Here is a 19,173-nt window from a genome sequence, read left to right on the forward strand (position 1 = left end):
AAAAACGCTGGAAAAACGCAGATTTTGGGCGTATCTTTGACGTTATTGCAAATTCGTCCAAACACAACATTATTACACCCTAGCTAAACTGCTGTACTAAATTTGAAATTTTTCTGTCCATTTGTTCTCTATAAAGCTGAGAAAACGCTGGAAAAACGCAGATTTTGGGCGTATCTTTGACGTTATTGCATATTCGTTATAACACAACATTATTACACCCTAGCTGAGCTTTTGTACCAAATTTGAAAATTTTCTGTCCATTTGTTCTCGATAAAGCTGAGAAAACGCAAAAAAACGCTGGAAAAACGCAGATTTTGGGCGTATCTTTGAATTTTTTTCCAAATCCGTTCTTAGTGCGCCTCTAAAAGGTCAATGAACATACCTACCAAATTTGAACGTTTTTGGTCTGGTAGATTTTTAGTTCTGCGAGTGAGTGAGTGAGTGAGTCAGTCAGTCAGTCAGTCAGTGAGTGAGTGCCATTTCGCTTTTATATTTATATAGATACTATACTTGAATTAGTGACAGATCACAGACGAGTATATTCATCAACTACTCTCAACGTGAGATACAAGATCATATCACAGATAAATATTGTGATGAATTTTTTAAGTAGACCTCATGAGAAGAGAGAAAAATTGTGATTACTTTTAAAATGAAAGAATTGCTAAAGAATAGTTAGCGACCGAGCGATAAAGCTTACTTATCAGTAACTGTATATTAGATAAGAGTACCGTTCTGTACTGAATATTTTCTAGAAAATTGTTTAATAAAATTATAATTATTCTGCAAATAAAGCACGAATACTTATGAATGGTTCATTGAATTTTGAGGTTACACTTTGTTGTTCCGATCAGATTTTTAAAGCAGTTCGAACACAGCTGACCGATTCAAAGTATTGTCAAATGTCATGCCAGTTTCATGCAAGGTACATTCCTAAAAATTAAAAAACTATCAATAAAGGACCAAGAATTTCGAATAAAAAAAAATAAAAATGTTATATTATTGTTGAATTATTTATTATTTAAGAAATTATATTATAATGTCAAGTCTTATTGTAACTAACTAGGTCATAGCATGAAATTATATTATTGATAAAGACAGCAGAAATTAATTATAACAATCTCAGACATAATAAATTGTATAAGAATATTAAATTATTAATTATTACTTCAACTGAACCACATGGTGATCGAATCTCTTTGGCAAGCCTACGCCAATCATAGTGCATAGAAATAGCACCAAAAAGGTGATCGTTTGAAAACAACATATGTTAATCTACTATCAGACAACAAACCTGCCTTATCATATACGCTAGCACATGTACATTGTATAAGAGGAACTATGTCTAGAAGATTAAGCAGTTTTAAGAATTATATAAACTGAGTTATTATTGTAATTAAAGGAATTATATTCTATTGCTTGCCACTGACGTCATGTCTACGTCACAATCGTTCTACCAATGGCAAATTTTTATGCAAACTTACTACACCGAGATTCTCAGAAGAAAGGTCTAGCCAAGAAGCTTAGAGAAAAAGACTTCACTTCCCTTTTGAAATCCTCACCGTACAGACCTCGTTATAGTTACCAAGACCTATTTGTAAAATTTTCGTTCGATTTTATATGTTTTATTTGTGAGCCAATATTTTAGGCTATTCTATTTGTTATTCGTAAATCTATGTTCACCAATCGATAAATTAAAAGTTTAAAGTTAAATCATCCCTTAATTAATTTGGTGAAGGAAATATTAAATTGAAATTCCCCACGTGCTGAGACCGAAGCCTGGATTGCTGCCGACCAAACGATTTTGATCTAAAGAAGAAAACCACGACCGCCAAGGAATTTCACGTGAGATAAGTTTAAAGGGGCCCCAATCTATGCTTCAAAAATATTTCAGTGCAGAAAGATATAAAATTTTCTTCGTTAAATTATTGGCCACGCCGACAATTTAGCATTTAAGAGCCTAGAATTTATTCATATAGAATTTCTAAGAATTTGTAGTTGATTAGCTATCCTCCGCTGCCAGAACCACGACCCCGAACAATTTTAAAAAACATTTTTTATTCATTCTTCACTATTTTTCAAAACTGTTAAATTTTATCAATTGTAAAGTTCTGTCGAATCACACATGGTATCATGCAAGCACAAGAACATTTTTAACTCTTTTTGTCAATGCTAAATTATTATCAATCTGTAAATCAAATTCTGAATCTGCACTGTGTGATCACATATTTTTATATAATATATTCAATTTTGTTAATTCGTTTTCTAAGTTCGATTATTTCTTAAGCCTGTCAATTATTGTGTCTGATACGTTCTATATCATCAAGAACCGATCGAATACGATCATTGAAATAATTGAATTAAGCTGGATATTGGAACAGGTTTAAGTGGAGGTTGTAGAGTGTGGGTCAGATCGAGATATTTATTCTTTGTCCTTACCTGCTCATATATCAGCTTTTATCTGTTACCAACCTCGACTTAGGAGCGAACACATCAATTGTACAGCGGATGCAGCCAGAGATCATATAATTTCCTACAATAGAGCCTAAAGCCGACAAGACTCTGTTCTTGAAATATATTCCGAACGATATCTGGTCCTTGTACCCTATCTTAATCCTCCGGAACTTATGAGAGATGCAGTCCCGTAAATTATCTACATCGGGATTTGCTCGACCTGTATGATTTTGTATGCTCATTCTTCACAGGTAATATTTTAAGGTATCCGTCTTCAGTGTTAGCGATCGTTACACTGCTTATAAAAATTTCATCACTATACAATCTGTCATTAGAAGAATCAAGGGTGAGTGAGCGTTTAGGCCTCCCGCGATTCCAACAATTGTATTGAATCTTGTAGTGAATCAATCAGTCTGGTGTACACTTAGCGTCCACGCACGCTGTTACAAAATTAATAACCTCAACACCGTTGATTTAGTACAAGATTCACCCGACATATGTGAGGCGAGTAAAATAATGCTTTACATGATTTGGCGCCCAACGTGGGGCATTTAGATACAACACTATATGATTTGGCAAATCTCTCTACATATGTGAAGCCTTCAAAAAAAAAAAACGCTCCACAATATTATTCTGTATTAATTTCTGAACACATTAATCGAAATTCTGTTACATTGCTTAAAAGAAGAACTATTGAGTGGATAAGTACCAGTAAAAAGTAAATTCGTATGGCTTTTGTTGGTGAGGAGTCCCTATCGGGAAGGTCCCACCGCCTGAATATATAATTTAAGCCGTCAATGGGCCTCATGACTGTCATACTTCAGCCGGGACCGACAGTTTAACGTGCCCATCCGATAACACGGGAGTGATCGGGTTGAAAACTTCTGGTAATGAGAGGGTTCGAACCCAGGATCTCTATGCTGCTATGCAAGCACTCTATCCACTAGACCATGGATCACTCCGTAAAATACCAGTAAAATCGAGGACATACATTTTGAGTGATTCTTATTGTTTCAATAGTATGTTATCCATCCCTCTTTCTTTCTCTCTTCCGTTCACCCTTATTCCTCCTCTTATTCATCATCTTCTTTCATTATTATATTATATAATTTCTTATTTATTATTTTGTAAGTTCTTAATGACTCTTATTGAATTATATTAGTAACTCTCACCTGTCCTGTGCACAGGATTTTCCTTGTGGGTGTTTGGTTTCTTATATTTTGCTGAACGTTTTGTTTTTGTATATTTTTGTTTTGAAGAACCAATAAAGAATTTTTGATTGATTGATTGATACAAGGTTGTCTGTGCTTACACTTACTGATTGTTTTGGTGAAATTGTTGGAGAAAACAATATTTCATACAATATTATATTTATTTCTCTAGCTGGTAACCACCGTGCTCCGCAAGGGTTTAATTGAAAACTTGACAAACTGGCGTATTGGAATCTTGAAGGATTTAAAATAAACCTATAACCATCCCAGGTAAATTAAGAATCAAATGTCCACGTTACATTAAAAATCAATATACAAAATTGCAAGTTAATCAGTCCAGTAGTTCAGACGTGATGATGCGTCATTCGTGAATTTCCCATCCCGTACATGTATAAGTCAATTCTTTCCTTTATTATAATTATTGACTAGCAGGAAAACTGTGCTCCGCAAGGGTTGGTTAAAAAATGACAAACTGAAAACCTGACGTACTGATATCTTGAAGGATTTAAAATAAACCTATAACCATCCTCGATAAATATTAAGAATCAATTTATGCAAAATTGGAAATTAATCAGTCCAGCAGCTCAGACGTGATGATGCGTCATTCGTGAATTTCCCATCCCGTACATGTATAAGCCAATTCTTTCCGTTATTATTGATTAGCAGGAAACCCGTGCTCCGCAAGGATCTATTTAAAAACTTGACAAACTGAAAACTTGACGTAATGAAATCTTGAAAAATTGAAAATAGGCCTACAATCATCCTCGGTGTGATGATAAAACAGCTGTAATATTTTATAATCTGTTATCTCTGTTACTAAGACACATATTTAATGTCGAATAAAGCTTGTGTTGAGTCTAATTCTATTACAATTTATTCGACATTAAAAATAAAATAAATGGGTCCGAAAAGGAAAACGAGTAAACGTCAAGATTTAGTCAGTGAAGGAGAAAACGATTCGCAAAACCAAATGCTTGGAAAAATACTGAAACCAACAGTTTTATCGATTGACCAAGATTCAGATGAAGCACCGAAAACGTGGAGACATTGGAAGGTAACATTTTTAAACTTCTTAAAAAACAGTTCAATCCCGAAAAAGGACGAATTGAATGTTTTGATCAATTATGTGTCACCGAATATTTTTGAAAGTATTTGCAATTGTATATCATTTGAAGAAGCTATAACAACTCTTGAAGAAAGCTTTATAAAACCTCAAAATGTAGTACATGCACGTTACTGCTTATCTAAAGCAAAACAAACCCATGGAGAATCAATTGATCAATTCTATAATAAACTAAAACGGCTAAGTTTACCATGTAACTTTCAAGCAGTCACGGCTGACGATAACAAAAGTGAATATATCCGAGACGCGTTCATCTCCGGATTAGAATCATCGAAAATCAGACAACATCTTTTCGAAATGAAATCGCTAACTTTGCAAAACGCTATCTCACAAGCACGAATGTTAGAGAATGCTGAAAACATTGCTAAAGAATACGAAACCAGTTCAGAATATGTTAACACAGTCCTAGCAAACGAGAATAAAAATACCGAGAAAACGACTTTAGTCCGTAATTCTTACCAAAGAAGATTCAATGCAGATTTTGTGGCTATAATAATCATACTGATAATAGCCAATGCCCAGCAAAAGGACACCATGCCTAACTTGTAATCGAATAGGCCATTTTTCAAAGTATGCAGAGCACGAAACGATAAAAAAAACCAAATGGTATCTGCCACAGTAATTTCAGCAGCAAATACCAGCACTGACCTCTCAAAATGTCTTGTTCCTATACGTGTTAATGGAATAGATACATTGGCACTATTAGACACTGGGAGCACAGCAAGTTTTATAGATAAGAAACTAGTAGTACAATCGAAGATGAAAACTATGCCATATTCAAATTTGATTACATTTGCTTCAAGTGCCTGCAACACTAAAACAACTGAGTGCGCTTTGAGTGAAATATATTTCCAGAACGAAGAATATAATGATTTTCCTTTGATCGTATTGAACAAATGTTGCGCTAGTGTAATTTTGGGACACGATTTTCTAAAGAACTTTTCATCCATCACTTTTGATTTCGGTGGATCTAAAGCACCACTACAACTGAATGAAGACAATGACGCAAGAAGGCCTACTTATGAAATTAAAAAGTGTGCTCTAGCCCAAGCTACAGTAGAACCTGTCTCATTGTTTCGTGATCTTCAACCGGACTGTCGGCCTATAATAACTAAATCGAGACGACATTCAGAAGAGGATTACTTGTTTATGATGAATGAAGTCAAACGGCTTAAAGATGCTGATATTATAGAAAATAGTCATTCTTCTTGGAGAGCTCAAGCATTTGTTACTTCAAGAGAGAACCAAAAGAAACGTATGGTGATTGACTATTCACAGACCATCAACAAATTCACGAATTGGATGCCTATCCACTACCACTAATGGAAGAATTAGTCAATAAGGTAGCGCAATATAAAATATTCTCATCTATTGACCTGAAATCTGCCTATCACCAGATACCAATCTTGCCTGAGGAAAGGCATTTCACCGCATTTGAAGTTGGACACAAACTGTATCAATTCAAAAGAATTCCGTTCGGAGTCACGAATGGAGTAGCTGCTTTCCAGAAAGTGATTGATCAAATCATAGAACAAGAAAATTTGACATCATGTTATGCCTATTTAGATGATATTATTGTATGCGGAAGGACCCAAGAAGAACATGATGAAAATTTAGAAAATTTCTGGAGAGCAACAGAAAAATATGGCCTCACGATTAATGAAGAAAAGTGTAAAATATCTATGGAGAATTTAACCTTTCTGGGATTCGAAATTGGTCAGGGTATGATTAAGCCCGATCCAGATCGATTGAAACCACTCCTTGACTTACCAGCTCCAAAAAATCAGAAAGAATTGAAGCGTGTCCTTGGAATGCTTGCACACTACTCCAAATGGATAAAAGAATTTTCAAAAAAGATCCATCCACTTGTGCATAATACTCACTTCCCGTTGAATGAAGAATGCAGAAATATATTGAATCATTAAAGAAAGAAATAGGATCTGCAGTTCTAGTGCACATTGATGAAAAAGTCCCGTTCACTTTGGAAACTGATGCCTCAGATTACGCTATTGGAGCAGTATTAACACAGAATGAGAGACCAGTGGCGTTTTTCTCAAGAACTCTTTCCACATCTGAAACTAGGCACTCTGCAGTGGAAAAAGAAGCTTATGCCATTGTGGAATCAATCAGGAAATGGCGACATTACTTACTTGGACGAGAATTTACACTTATCACAGACCAGAAATCAGTTTCATTCATGTTTAGTAATAAACAAACCAGCAAGATTAAGAATGACAAAATCCAACGATGGCGCCTTGAATTGTCAGAATATAAGTTCAATATAATTTATAGAGTTGGAAAAGAGAATATACCAGCAGATACACTATCAAGAGTCTGTGCCACTGTTGGATGCCATACAGATATAAAAATTCATGAGGACCTGTGTCATCCAGGAGTTACTCGACTCCATCATTGGACCAAAACAAAGAACTTACCATATTCAATAGATGATGTAAAAGAAGTATGTTCCAAATGTATTACATGTTCTGAAATGAAACCACGCTATGCCAAAGGAACTGGCCGCCTTATCAAAGCAACTCGACCATTTGAACGTCTTAATATGGATTTCAAAGGCCCACTACAATCAAGTTCAAGGAACAAGTATATTTTAGTTCTTATAGACGAATATTCCAGATTCCCATTTGCCTTCCCCTGTCCTGACATGACTACTAATACAGTAATAAAACATCTTACATCACTATTCTCTCTTTTTGGTGTACCGTCTTACATACATTCCGATAGAGGAACATCGTTTATGTCATCAGCTTTGAAAAATTTCCTACTATCAAAAGGAATTGCCAGCAGCAGAACATCGCCCTATAATCCAGCCGGTAATGGGCAAGTCGAACGGTACAATGGAGTTATATGGAAAAGTGTGATGCTAGCCCTAAAATCGAGAGGTTTGAACAACAGTCACTGGGAACAAGTTCTCCCCGATGCCCTTAACTCTATTCGTTCCCTATTATGCACAAGCACCAACTGCACACCACATGAGCGGATGTTTTTACATGCAAGAAACTCAAGTAATGGAAAACCATTACCAACCTGGCTATTGACACCTGGACCAGTATGGTTGAAGAGGATGACAAAAACTCAAAACAAGAATCGCAAGTTGAAAAAGTTGAATTATCGAGAGTAACCCTGAATATGCGTTTGTTCGCCACAACGACGGCAGAGAATCGACAGTCTCACTTCGCCAGCTCGCCCCATACCCCACGAGTGCCGATTGATATTAAGGGGGAAGATTGTGATGATAAAACAGCTGTAATATTTTATAATCTGTTATCTCTGTTACTAAGACACATATTTAATGTCGAATAAAGCTCGTGTTGAGTCTAATTCTATTACACTCGGTTAATTAAAAATTTATATGCAAAATTGCAAGTTAATCAGTCCAGTAGTTCAGACGTGATGATGCGTCATTCGTGAATTTCCTATCCCGTACATGTATAAGCCAATTCTTTCTTTTATTATATTATAGATTAATACACAACTATTGTGAAAATTGTTTTTGTCAATGTAATACATAAAGTTATCCATACTAAATTAAAGGAAAGAACTGGCTTATACACGTACGGGATAGGAAAATTATGTTTGACGCGTCTGAACTACAGGACTGATTAACTTGTACTTTTGCATATAGATTCTTAATTTACGGAGGATGGTTATAGGCCTATTTTAAATTCTTCAAAATTTCAGTATGTCAAGTTTTAAATTAGACCCTTACGGAGCACAGGTTACCTGCTAGTAAAGAATAAATCGCACATGCTTTTTTAAAAATCTGGTGTGGCGCACTCACACAACTTTCCTTGCCGTTATGAAAATTGATCACCTGACGCTAGTGTTACCGCGCATCTCAAGTCTACTTATAAACAAAGATCTGAGCCAGCTGGTGACAGGACAATAACGCTGGAGACACACGAGATCTGCTATCTCTTCATAGTGAATCATTTAATAGAATCAACAGTTGCCAACAGTTTGCAATTTAATAATCACATTTTCTCAAATTCTAAACTTATTTTCAAACTTTGGTAATAGGGCAAGGAAAGTAAAAAAGAATATTCTATGCCATTCCATCAAGCAAATAAAACACGTTAATAATAATTTGTAGGATGTGTCACGTGTTCTATAGGCTATGCCTTCCTTGACGGTGAAAAATATTATCTACCATGTCCTACTTTTTTCTGTAACCTTTTGAATAATAGATTGAGGAACTGACAAACTGCTGTCACGTTTATCATTCTCTCTTTCTCTTCCTCTTCATTCTGTCTCTTTTGCTCTCGTTTTTTGCAATAAGGATGTTGTCACCTGGTACCTATTACATGCCTACTCAATCAGGCATGAGCCTAAAATCGCGGAGAAAGTAAAGCGTACTTCAATGTTACAGAGAGGAAAGAATACATTATACACTTGAATAGTACATGTATATTTTGTCTCTGATGTTAGTATCTGATAAATGCGTCAGATCTAGCCTTTATTGTTGGATGTCATGATAGGCTCTCATTACCTCGATCATGCACTATCATGGCTTCTCTCTCCTGAATTCGATTTGAGTATCTTTTTATACCCGTTTCATCGATCATCATCATTCATCATCATCATCACTTCCCACTTCCGGCAATCTCATCCTTGCACTCCCTCTCTTCTTGATTTTCAATTTATCTTTCTCTCTCTCTCTCCTCCCACCCTCTCCCACTCTCTTTCACTCTCTCTCCACACCCGGTCGTGTGTTAATGGGGCGGAATTTTATACCTTCTCAGAGAATCGACAATTCTTTGTTGAAACACCGCCGATTTATGAAGTTACATCACATTATTATTTATCGTTATTAATTGCATTCTATATTTATTCTCATTGATTATTATTTATACTTGTGAAATTCGTTGAATAACTGGCATATCGTCATTTAATGTAAATTAGTAAATTAAAGTTAATGTAAATTAGTAAATTAGTATAAGCCAGTAAATATTGTAACATACATAAATAAAGAAATCTTATCTAATCTAATCTAATCTCTCTCTGTTGTGGTACATATGTGCCTTCCCACTTCTGAAATTCATACAAAGATTTTCTGTTTTTGACTGAATGTCTAAAATAATTCCCCAATACGAAATTAATTCGTGAACCGCATCAAGATTGAAAGAGATAATTGGGATTCGTCATATTTCCAGCCTACACCTGTTTTTCTCTACATTCCATATTTTCTTCCTGTTTCTCTTCCCAACCCTATTGCTCTCTTTACAATTTTCTCTCTCTGTCATATTTCCAGCCTACACCTCTTTTCTTCTCTACATTCCACACTTTCATCTGTTTCTCTTACCATACCCTATTTCTCTCTTCACATATCTCTCTCTCTTTTCTCATTTTCAGCCTACACCTCTTTTCTTCTCTACACTCCACATTTTCTTTCTGTTTCTCTTACCACACCCTATTTCTCTCTTTACAATTACCTCTCTTTGTCACATTTCCAGCCCTCACCTCTTTTCTTCTCTACATTCCACATTCTCCTTCTCTCTTACCATACACTATTTCTCTTTTCACAACTTTTTCTCTCTCCCTCCCAACAACCCAAGGTGCTAGAGTGGTATAACCCCACCGAAAATCCGGGTTCCTTTTTATCCATAATCCTCTATACTCTACATCCTTACCCCTCACCTAGACTTAATATCCTCCCACCTGTATCTTTCATATTTTCCACTTGCCTGTAAATTCTGCAGATTTAATCAATTCATATCACCCAACATTTTCATTTTCAGCATGAATTTTAACATTATATGTACTATTATTATAATTAATTTTTTTATCATAGAAGTGTTAATATTTTGTTTATTATTACCAGTGTTTGCCATAGGTCTTGTCAGACCTGGCAATGTAAGATGTATTAAATAGATATCAAATATCTCTTTCTCATTTTCAGCCTACACCTCTTCTTTCACTCCATACTCCACACTCCTGTCTCTCTTACCACCTACGTTTCCTCTCTCCAGAATTTTTCTCCCTCACACTCTCTCTCCCTCACACCATATCCCTCTCCTGCAGACGATCCCCTTCCACAACGACCCGAGGCGGAAGCAAGAGGAGAGTACTGTAAACTAACACTAACCTAACACAGGATGTGGCGTTCGCACAGGACAATGTTGCCATTCGACTTCTCCATGCCCAAAATTGACCACATACCAACCACGACGATATAGTCAAGGACTGCAAGTTTGGGTACACTATACTGTGTTCTATACTCCAAATGAATAGAACACTATATATCACTATTCACCTTAGTAAATATTTGTTGAATAAAATCAAGTTTTATTTATTCATTATTAAACTTGAAAATGGTCAAATTTCGAAACTAGTTGTTCTTTTCAAATATTTTGAATAAAGGATACTGTACTCTATGTTTTTATATTGTGTTTTTATAAATTGACTTTATGACTTAATCGTCGTGGACTCTGCTACCCAAAAGGTAATGAACAAACGTGCTAAAATAACGGACCGCCATCAATTTTAACGGTAAACTGTCACTCGCTTTGAATTATCTTGATCTGAACAATGTCAACCTGGAAACATGACTCATTGAGAGCTTGTGACGTCATACCTGATGACAGAAGTAAACGTTGATCATGACTGAGCCTTGATATTATACCTACTACTCGTTTTTGAGATATTTACGGTGATCTCAGTTTCCTCGTGCTTCCTACGCTCACCACTACTATACTAAGTACCTTCTTCCCAGAATTACCAAATACAATATGGTAAACTGTGACTGACAGTTTTGGTAATATTAAATACATTGGCTGTGTGCCATATTGTCTTTGGTAATACCATAGCGTGTGTGGACGCTGAGTGAACACCAGACTGATTGATTCACTACAAGATTCAATACAATTGTCGGAATCGCGGGAGGCCTAAACGCTCGCTCACCCTTGATTCTTCTAATGACAAATTGTATAATGATGAAATTTTTATAAGCAGTGTAGCGATCGCTAAACACTGAATACGGATACCTTAAAATTATTACCTGTGAAGAATGAGCATACAAAATCATACAGGTCGAGCAAAAATCCCGATGTAGATAATTTACGGGACTGCGTCTCTAATAAGTTCTGAAGGATTAAAATACGGTATTTGAACCAAATATCGTTCAGAATATATTTCGAGAACAGAGTCTTGTCGGGTTTTAAGCTCTATTGTAGGAATTTATATGATCTATGGCTGCCACTGCTGTACAATTGATGTGTTCGCTCCTAAGTCGAGGTAGGTAACAGATAAAAGCTGATATATGAGCAGGTAAGGACAAAGAATAAATATCTCGATCTGACCCCACTCGCTACATCCACTTAGACCTGTTCCAATATCCAGCTTGATTCAATTATTCCAATGATCGTATTCGATCGGTTCTTGATGATATAGAACGTATCAGACACAATAATTGACAGGCTTAAGAAATAATCGAACTCAGAAAGCGAATTAACAAAACTGAAATATATTACAATAAAATATGTAATCATACAGTGCAGGTTCAGAATTTGATTTACAGGTTGATAATAATTTAGCATTAACAGAATAGTTAAAAATTTTCTTGTGCTTGCATGATACCATGCGTGATTCAACAGAATTTTACAATTGATAAAATTGAACAGTTTTGAAAAAATAGTGAAAAAATGAATTATAAAATATTTTTAAAAATGCTCGGGGTCGTGGTTCAGGCAGCGGAGGATAGTTAATCAACTACAAATTCTTATAAATTTAATATGAATAAATTCTAGCTCTTAAATGCTAAAGCGCTTGTCGGCGTGGCCAATAATTTAACGAAGAAAAATTTATGTTTCTGCACTGAAATATTTTCGAAGCGTAGATTGGGGCCCCTTTTAAAACTTATAACTCACGTGAATTTCCTTGGCGGTCGTGGTTTTCTTCTTTAGATCAAAAATCGTTTGATCGGCGGCAATCCAGGCTTCGGTTTCAGCACGTGGGGAATTTTAATTTAAATATCTCCTTCACCGAATTAATTAAGGGATAATTTACTTTAAGCTTTTAAATTTATCGATTGATGAAAACAGAAATTTACGAATAACAAATAAATTGGCCTAAAATATCGGCTCACAAATAGAACATTTAAAATCGAACAAGAAATTTTCACAAATAGGTCTTTGGTAACTATAAAAAGAGATCTGCACGGTGAGGATTTCAAAAGGGAAGTGCTGTCTTTTCTCTAAGCTTTTAGGCTAGACCTTGCTTCTCAGAATCTCGATGTAATAATTTGCATAAAAATTTGCCATTGGTAGAACGCTTGTGACGTAAACATGACGTCAGTGGCAAGCAGTAGAATACAATTCTTTAATTACAATAATAATTCAATTTATGTAATTCTTAAAACTGCTTAATCTTCTAGACATAGTTTCTCTCATACAATGTACATGTGCTAGCGTAATGATAAGGCAGGGTTGGTGTCTGATAATAGATTAACATGTGTTGCTTTCAAACGATCACCTTCTTGGTGCTATTTCTATGCACTGTGATTGGCTTAGACCTGCCAAAGAGATTTAATTACCATGTGGTTCAGTTGAATTAAATCGTTAATAAATTAATATTCTTGTACAATTTTTATTAGGTTTGAGATTGTTATAATTAATTTCTGCCATTTTATCAATAATATAATTTCATGCTATGACCTATTTAGTTACAATAAGACCTGACATATAATATAATTTCTTAAATAATAAATAATTTCAACGATAACACATACATTTTATTTTTTATTTGAAATTCTTGATCCTTTATTGATAGTTTTATAATTTTTAGAGATGGTATTATATCTTACGTGAAGCCAGCATGACATTTGACAATACTTTGAATCAGTCAGCTGCGTTCGAACTGTTTTAAAAACATCTGATCGATAGTAAACAAAGTGTAACCTCAAAATCAATGAGCAATTCATAAATAATTTGTGCTTTATTTGCAAAATAATTATAATTTTATTGAATAATTTTCCTAGAAAAATATTCAGTACAGAACGGTACTCTTATCAAATATACAGTTATTGATAAGTAAGCTTTATCGCTCGGTCGCTAACTATTCCTTTAGCAAATTCTTTCATTTTAAAAGGTAATCACAATTTTTCTCTCTTTTCATGAGATCTATTTGAAAGATTCATCACACAAAAGCCCCCAGGATATTTTAAATAGGTAATTGGGAGACGAGTCGAAACAATGACTATTTGAAAAATCCGATATTGTGATGAATACACTATTTCATCTCCTTACTTCTACGAAAACTCAACACTTAACACTAAAAACAATATATCGTGCACTTTTGGCTACGAGAAAATAAATAATTGATTGTTCCTTCCATTGGATACAATCGAAATACAATAATTAATGAGGTCTCTTTGGATCCTTCATTAAAACAACTCCACAACTTCCATTCACGGGTGGCTTATGAGCAGACCCATAACTATAACAAATATACAAAATTTCACATATTACTTCTTAAGATTTGAACAGTATTTGCAACAAATATAGACTTTCATCATTTTTTCATAGTTATTACAGTTTCGACTCTTTGTTTGGCTTTTACATAATTGGGTGAGAGTGTGATTTTACTTCGGTGACTTGACAATCGTCTACCGTTTGACTCGAGCAATTTCTTATTTGCGCTTAGTACGTTGCGTACAAACAGGGTTACACTTGAAATGGCTTTCTTGATTTTTATCAATGTTGGTTACAAATATTAAGTCCTTAAGATTATATTTATCAATTTGAATTACAATTCATGATCTTTTGATGCAACAGTAATAAATTTCACATTTGAAGGTAAGAATTTCATTTTCTTTGGAGTTTTTTAGAGATACATTCATATAACACAGAACATGCGCATTTCGTGCAAATTAACATAAATATATATTTTTGGTTGCGTTTTTTACTTATAATTCCACATTAAATAATAGGTTACAATAATTAAATAACGATATTGCTTTGATTCTATACATTGACTCTAGGATTTCGCACACATTGGTTGGTGGGACGAAGAAAATTATCGAACAGGCTTTGGTTCTGAATAGATTTTTCTATCGATTCTGTATTTCAGGTTAGATTTACACATTTTTTCAAATAAACTTTGTTTATTTTCTTTCCTCCTATTCACTACTAATTTCATGTTATTTCTAATTTATAATTATTTTCCGTGGATAATATAATTCTTGTTTCTATTTTTCAGTTGTGCAGATGATACCAGGCGATTGTTTCGGTGATGACTGTAACATGAGGCAGATGGCTTGATTAGGTTGGTAAATTCTTAAAGTTGTTTCGTAGTTTTATTTTCTTCTGTTATTAAAGTTGATAATAATTTCTTCATTTGATGTGGATTAATAATATTTCCTTATTAGCTGAGATGCGGCGAAGTTTAGGTTATGTTGATTAGGCTGCAGTAGAAAGATGCTAGTCTGCAAAGATATGATTCGATGGGTAGGCTGTGATTATGAAGTGTTTGATAATTGGTGTATTCCACAAATGTAGTTTCCAGTTAATTCGAAAATTATTCCTTAAGCCCCCATCTAAATTTGATTTCTGATTTATTTCAAGTTTCCATTCCAATTTGCAACTATCCGTTTTATCAAACTTGGCTTAAAACGAATGTGCCGGCGAAGTAGGTAGATCTCTTCAGCCAATGTTGTCCTTCTTTGTTTACCGGTGACATGTAGTTTGATCTTTTTAAACCTTACATGCCGGTGGTGTCTGTGTGTTTTTTCAAATAATCCTTTTCTTTTCTGCATGGTGGTGTACAGTCTACTTGATTTTAACCGGACATGACTGCGGTGATTGTAGGCCCTTCTTGATACCGTCTTCCTTTTTTCTTGCATGCTGGTAAAAGCTTTGATGTCAGATTTTAGCCTAACATGACGGCGATGTAGATAAATTTTTCTTGAGACCATTTTTCTTTTCCGTGGAGCTGCTATTTTACTTGTGTGTTGTTTTGATTTAGAGGTTTTTATTTTCAGTTGTGATTTCAATTTGTTGTGGGTTTCTGTTTCATTTCTATTGTTTAGGTGACTATCTTCATGAATGCTGGGTTTATATGTTGCAGGCGCTGTCCTCGGTGGATGGACGGTGATGTGGGCGGTCGGCGGTCCGGGCTGCTCTTCAACGTGGTCGGCAACGTCCTTGGACTCCTGGTGTCCGGCGCGCGGTTGTACGGCTGGCCCCTCTATGCCATGGATGTCGTCCTCGGCTTGGCGGGCGATGTCGACTGGTTCCTCTCGGCGTTCGGCGGGGTGCGGCGCGACTTCAGCCTTGACATTCTCGGTGGGTTGGTTTTCCATACATGTGTTATGTTCGCTTGCTTGTTTGACTTTAACCACCTTTATTGTATCCTTCTCCACATGTATATGTTTCTTAATGCTGACTTCGACGCTGATTTTTCCCATATGCATATCTTCAGATATCCTATCCAATCGGTTATTTGTTTCTAAAATTGATTTATCCAGACACTCAGCTAATTTTTTGATGGTGTTATCTGTATCATGGAATGCTTGGTCCATTCGCTGACTCAACTTTTCCAAACCCTGTTCATTTGTCTTCTTTGCTTCTTGAATTTCCTTATTCAGCTTGTTTATTGCTTCATTGGTTTGCTTGTTGTCTTTCTTTACCTCTTGAATTTCCTTCTTTAATTCTTCCTTTGCTTGTTTATTGTCTTCTTTTAATTCTTCCTTTGTTTGTTTACTGTCTTCTTTTAATTCTTCCTTTGTTTGTTTACTGTCTTTCTTTATTTCTTGAATTTCCTTCTTTAATTCTTCCTTTGCTTGGTCGCTTTTTTCATTTAAGTTGTTTATTGCTTCCAGGATGGTGTTCCAATCTATTGCGGGAGCGGGTGTATGGCGAACGGTTACCTTCTGGTTTTTTATCCGAGCAACGGTACGAGAAATGGGAGTTCCTGTCTCGGGGGCGTCGTCGTCCGTATGCTCTCCCGATGTTTCGTCCTCCGGCTCTTGGGCTGCCGACGGATCTTCCACTAGGATGCAGCTCTCCTCCACCTGTGTCGAAGATAAATCATCCAGTACATTGGGATGGAAATCGGCGGATGCGGTGGCAGATGCGGATGGCGGCGAACAATCGGGTGAGATGTCCTCGGTGTCCGACAGACTTGGATTGACCTGGTCGTTTCCTGCCATGGTTTGCGAGAAAATAATGCGACGAACGTGTGCGGTGAATAAAAAACGTGAAAGTGTTGATGTGATATACAAAATAATTAATAAGAAATCCAATAGAAATTGTTATAGTGTCGTAGTGAGTGAAATACAGAAAAAGTGGTTTAGCAATGTGTTCAGTGATAAAATGAGTCAAGTTAGCAATATCGTTAACATAAAAATGACACGAACATACAGGATACACAGTGAACACTTATGCGGTAATACAGGTACGCCTCTTATAATTTATTATTACTATTATTATAAATATTTTACTCTTATAATTTCTTGCCGCAATTCTATATATAGGCTAGTGTTCTTTGCAAAATTTTATATAAAAGCAGTGATACTCTGCTTGAATTATTCCGCAATATATCCGTGATTTAATTTTACTTCCCTCTTTATGTTTTAAAAATTTAAAAATATAAATAACTTCAATCCTCTTTTCTGTAAATATTTATAAATTGTTTCAATATAGACCTAATATTCTTCAAATAATATGACCTTTCTTATGATATCTCTTATACCTATGACTTATAGTATGACCAATTTTCGAATAACACGATAATAAAATTCTGAGTTCGATTTTTTCTCTAAAAATTCATCAATCGATAAATTTCTTTTCCGTTCAAAAATTGGGTATGGTACTTCTTGTTATTTTATATAACAGTGAACAGTTGATATTAAAATTGAAGAAATTCACAACCATGAATTTTCAAAAAATTTTCCCGTTGTCAGCGCTATAGTATACTGAGCAACTAAATAATCCTCGCAGTCGATTATCCACCTCTTCAATGCCTATCACTGTTGGGCGCCAAATCATGTGGTGCTGTATCCAAATGCCTCACGTTGGGCCGGCAAATCATGTGGTGCGTTTTTTAACGCGCCTCACATATGTAGAGTGAATCTTGTACTGAGTCAATGGTGTAGCGGCTATAAATTTTGTAATTGCGTGCGGGGACGCTGAGTGAACACCAGACTGATTGATTCACTACAAGATTCAATACAATTGTCGGAATCGCGGGAGGCCTAAACGCTCGCTCACCCTTGATTCTTCTAATGACAAATTGTATAATGATGAAATTTTTATAAGTAGTGTAGCGATCGCTAAACACTGAATACGGATACCTTAAAATTATTACCTGTGAAGAATGAGCATACAAAATCATACAGGTCGAGCAAAAATCCCGATGTAGATAATTTACGGGACTGCGTCTCTAATAAGTTCTGAAGGATTAAAATACGGTATTTGAACCAAATATCGTTCAGAATATATTTCGAGAACAGAGTCTTGTCGGGTTTTAAGCTCTATTGTAGGAATTTATATGATCTATGGCTGCCACTGCTGTACAATTGATGTGTTCGCTCCTAAGTCGAGGTAGGTAACAGATAAAAGCTGATATATGAGCAGGTAAGGACAAAGAATAAATATCTCGATCTGACCCCACTCGCTACATCCACTTAGACCTGTTCCAATATCCAGCTTGATTCAATTATTCCAATGATCGTATTCGATCGGTTCTTGATGATATAGAACGTATCAGACACAATAATTGACAGGCTTAAGAAATAATCGAACTCAGAAAGCGAATTAACAAAACTGAAATATATTACAATAAAATATGTAATCATACAGTGCAGATTCAGAATTTGATTTACAGGTTGATAATAATTTAGCATTAACAGAATAGTTAAAAATTTTCTTGTGCTTGCATGATACCATGCGTGATTCAACAGAATTTTACAATTGATAAAATTGAACAGTTTTGAAAAAATAGTGAAAAAATGAATTATAAAATATTTTTAAAATGCTCGGGGTCGTGGTTCAGGCAGCGGAGGATAGTTAATCAACTACAAATTCTTAGAAATTAATATGAATAAATTTTAGACTCTTAAATGCTAAAGCGCTTGTCGGCGTGGCCAATAATTTAACGAAGAAAAATTTATGTTTCTGCACTGAAATATTTTCGAAGCGTAGATTGGGGCCCCTTTTAAAACTTATAACTCACGTGAATTTCCTTGGCGGTCGTGGTTTTCTTCTTTAGATCAAAAATCGTTTGATCGGCGGCAATCCAGGCTTCGGTTTCAGCACGTGGGGAATTTTAATTTAATATCTCCTTCACCGAATTAATTAAGGGATAATTTACTTTAAGCTTTTAAATTTATCGATTGATGAAAACAGAAATTTACGAATAACAAATAAATTG

At 35.3% G+C, this 19,173-nt stretch overlaps 2 protein-coding genes across 3 annotated transcripts in view; one reads left to right on the forward strand and one right to left on the reverse strand.

Annotated features, from left to right (window-relative positions):
• LOC111047403 (rab11 family-interacting protein 4-like) overlaps positions 1-19,173 on the reverse strand; it is a 297,989-nt gene that overhangs the window by 192,367 nt on the left and 86,449 nt on the right. The gene's annotated exons all lie outside the window — the stretch shown is intronic.
• LOC111061911 lies at positions 15,864-17,463 on the forward strand. Its single transcript, XM_039429084.1, has 2 exons — positions 15,864-16,085; positions 16,622-17,463. The coding sequence occupies exons 1-2, from the start codon at positions 15,884-15,886 to the stop codon at positions 16,930-16,932; spliced, it is 513 nt and encodes a 170-aa protein (XP_039285018.1). The 5' UTR covers positions 15,864-15,883; the 3' UTR covers positions 16,933-17,463.

The sequence above is a fragment of the Nilaparvata lugens genome, chromosome 5, assembly GCF_014356525.2.
Source record: "Nilaparvata lugens isolate BPH chromosome 5, ASM1435652v1, whole genome shotgun sequence".
In the NCBI taxonomy this organism is placed as follows: Eukaryota; Metazoa; Arthropoda; class Insecta; order Hemiptera; family Delphacidae; genus Nilaparvata; species Nilaparvata lugens.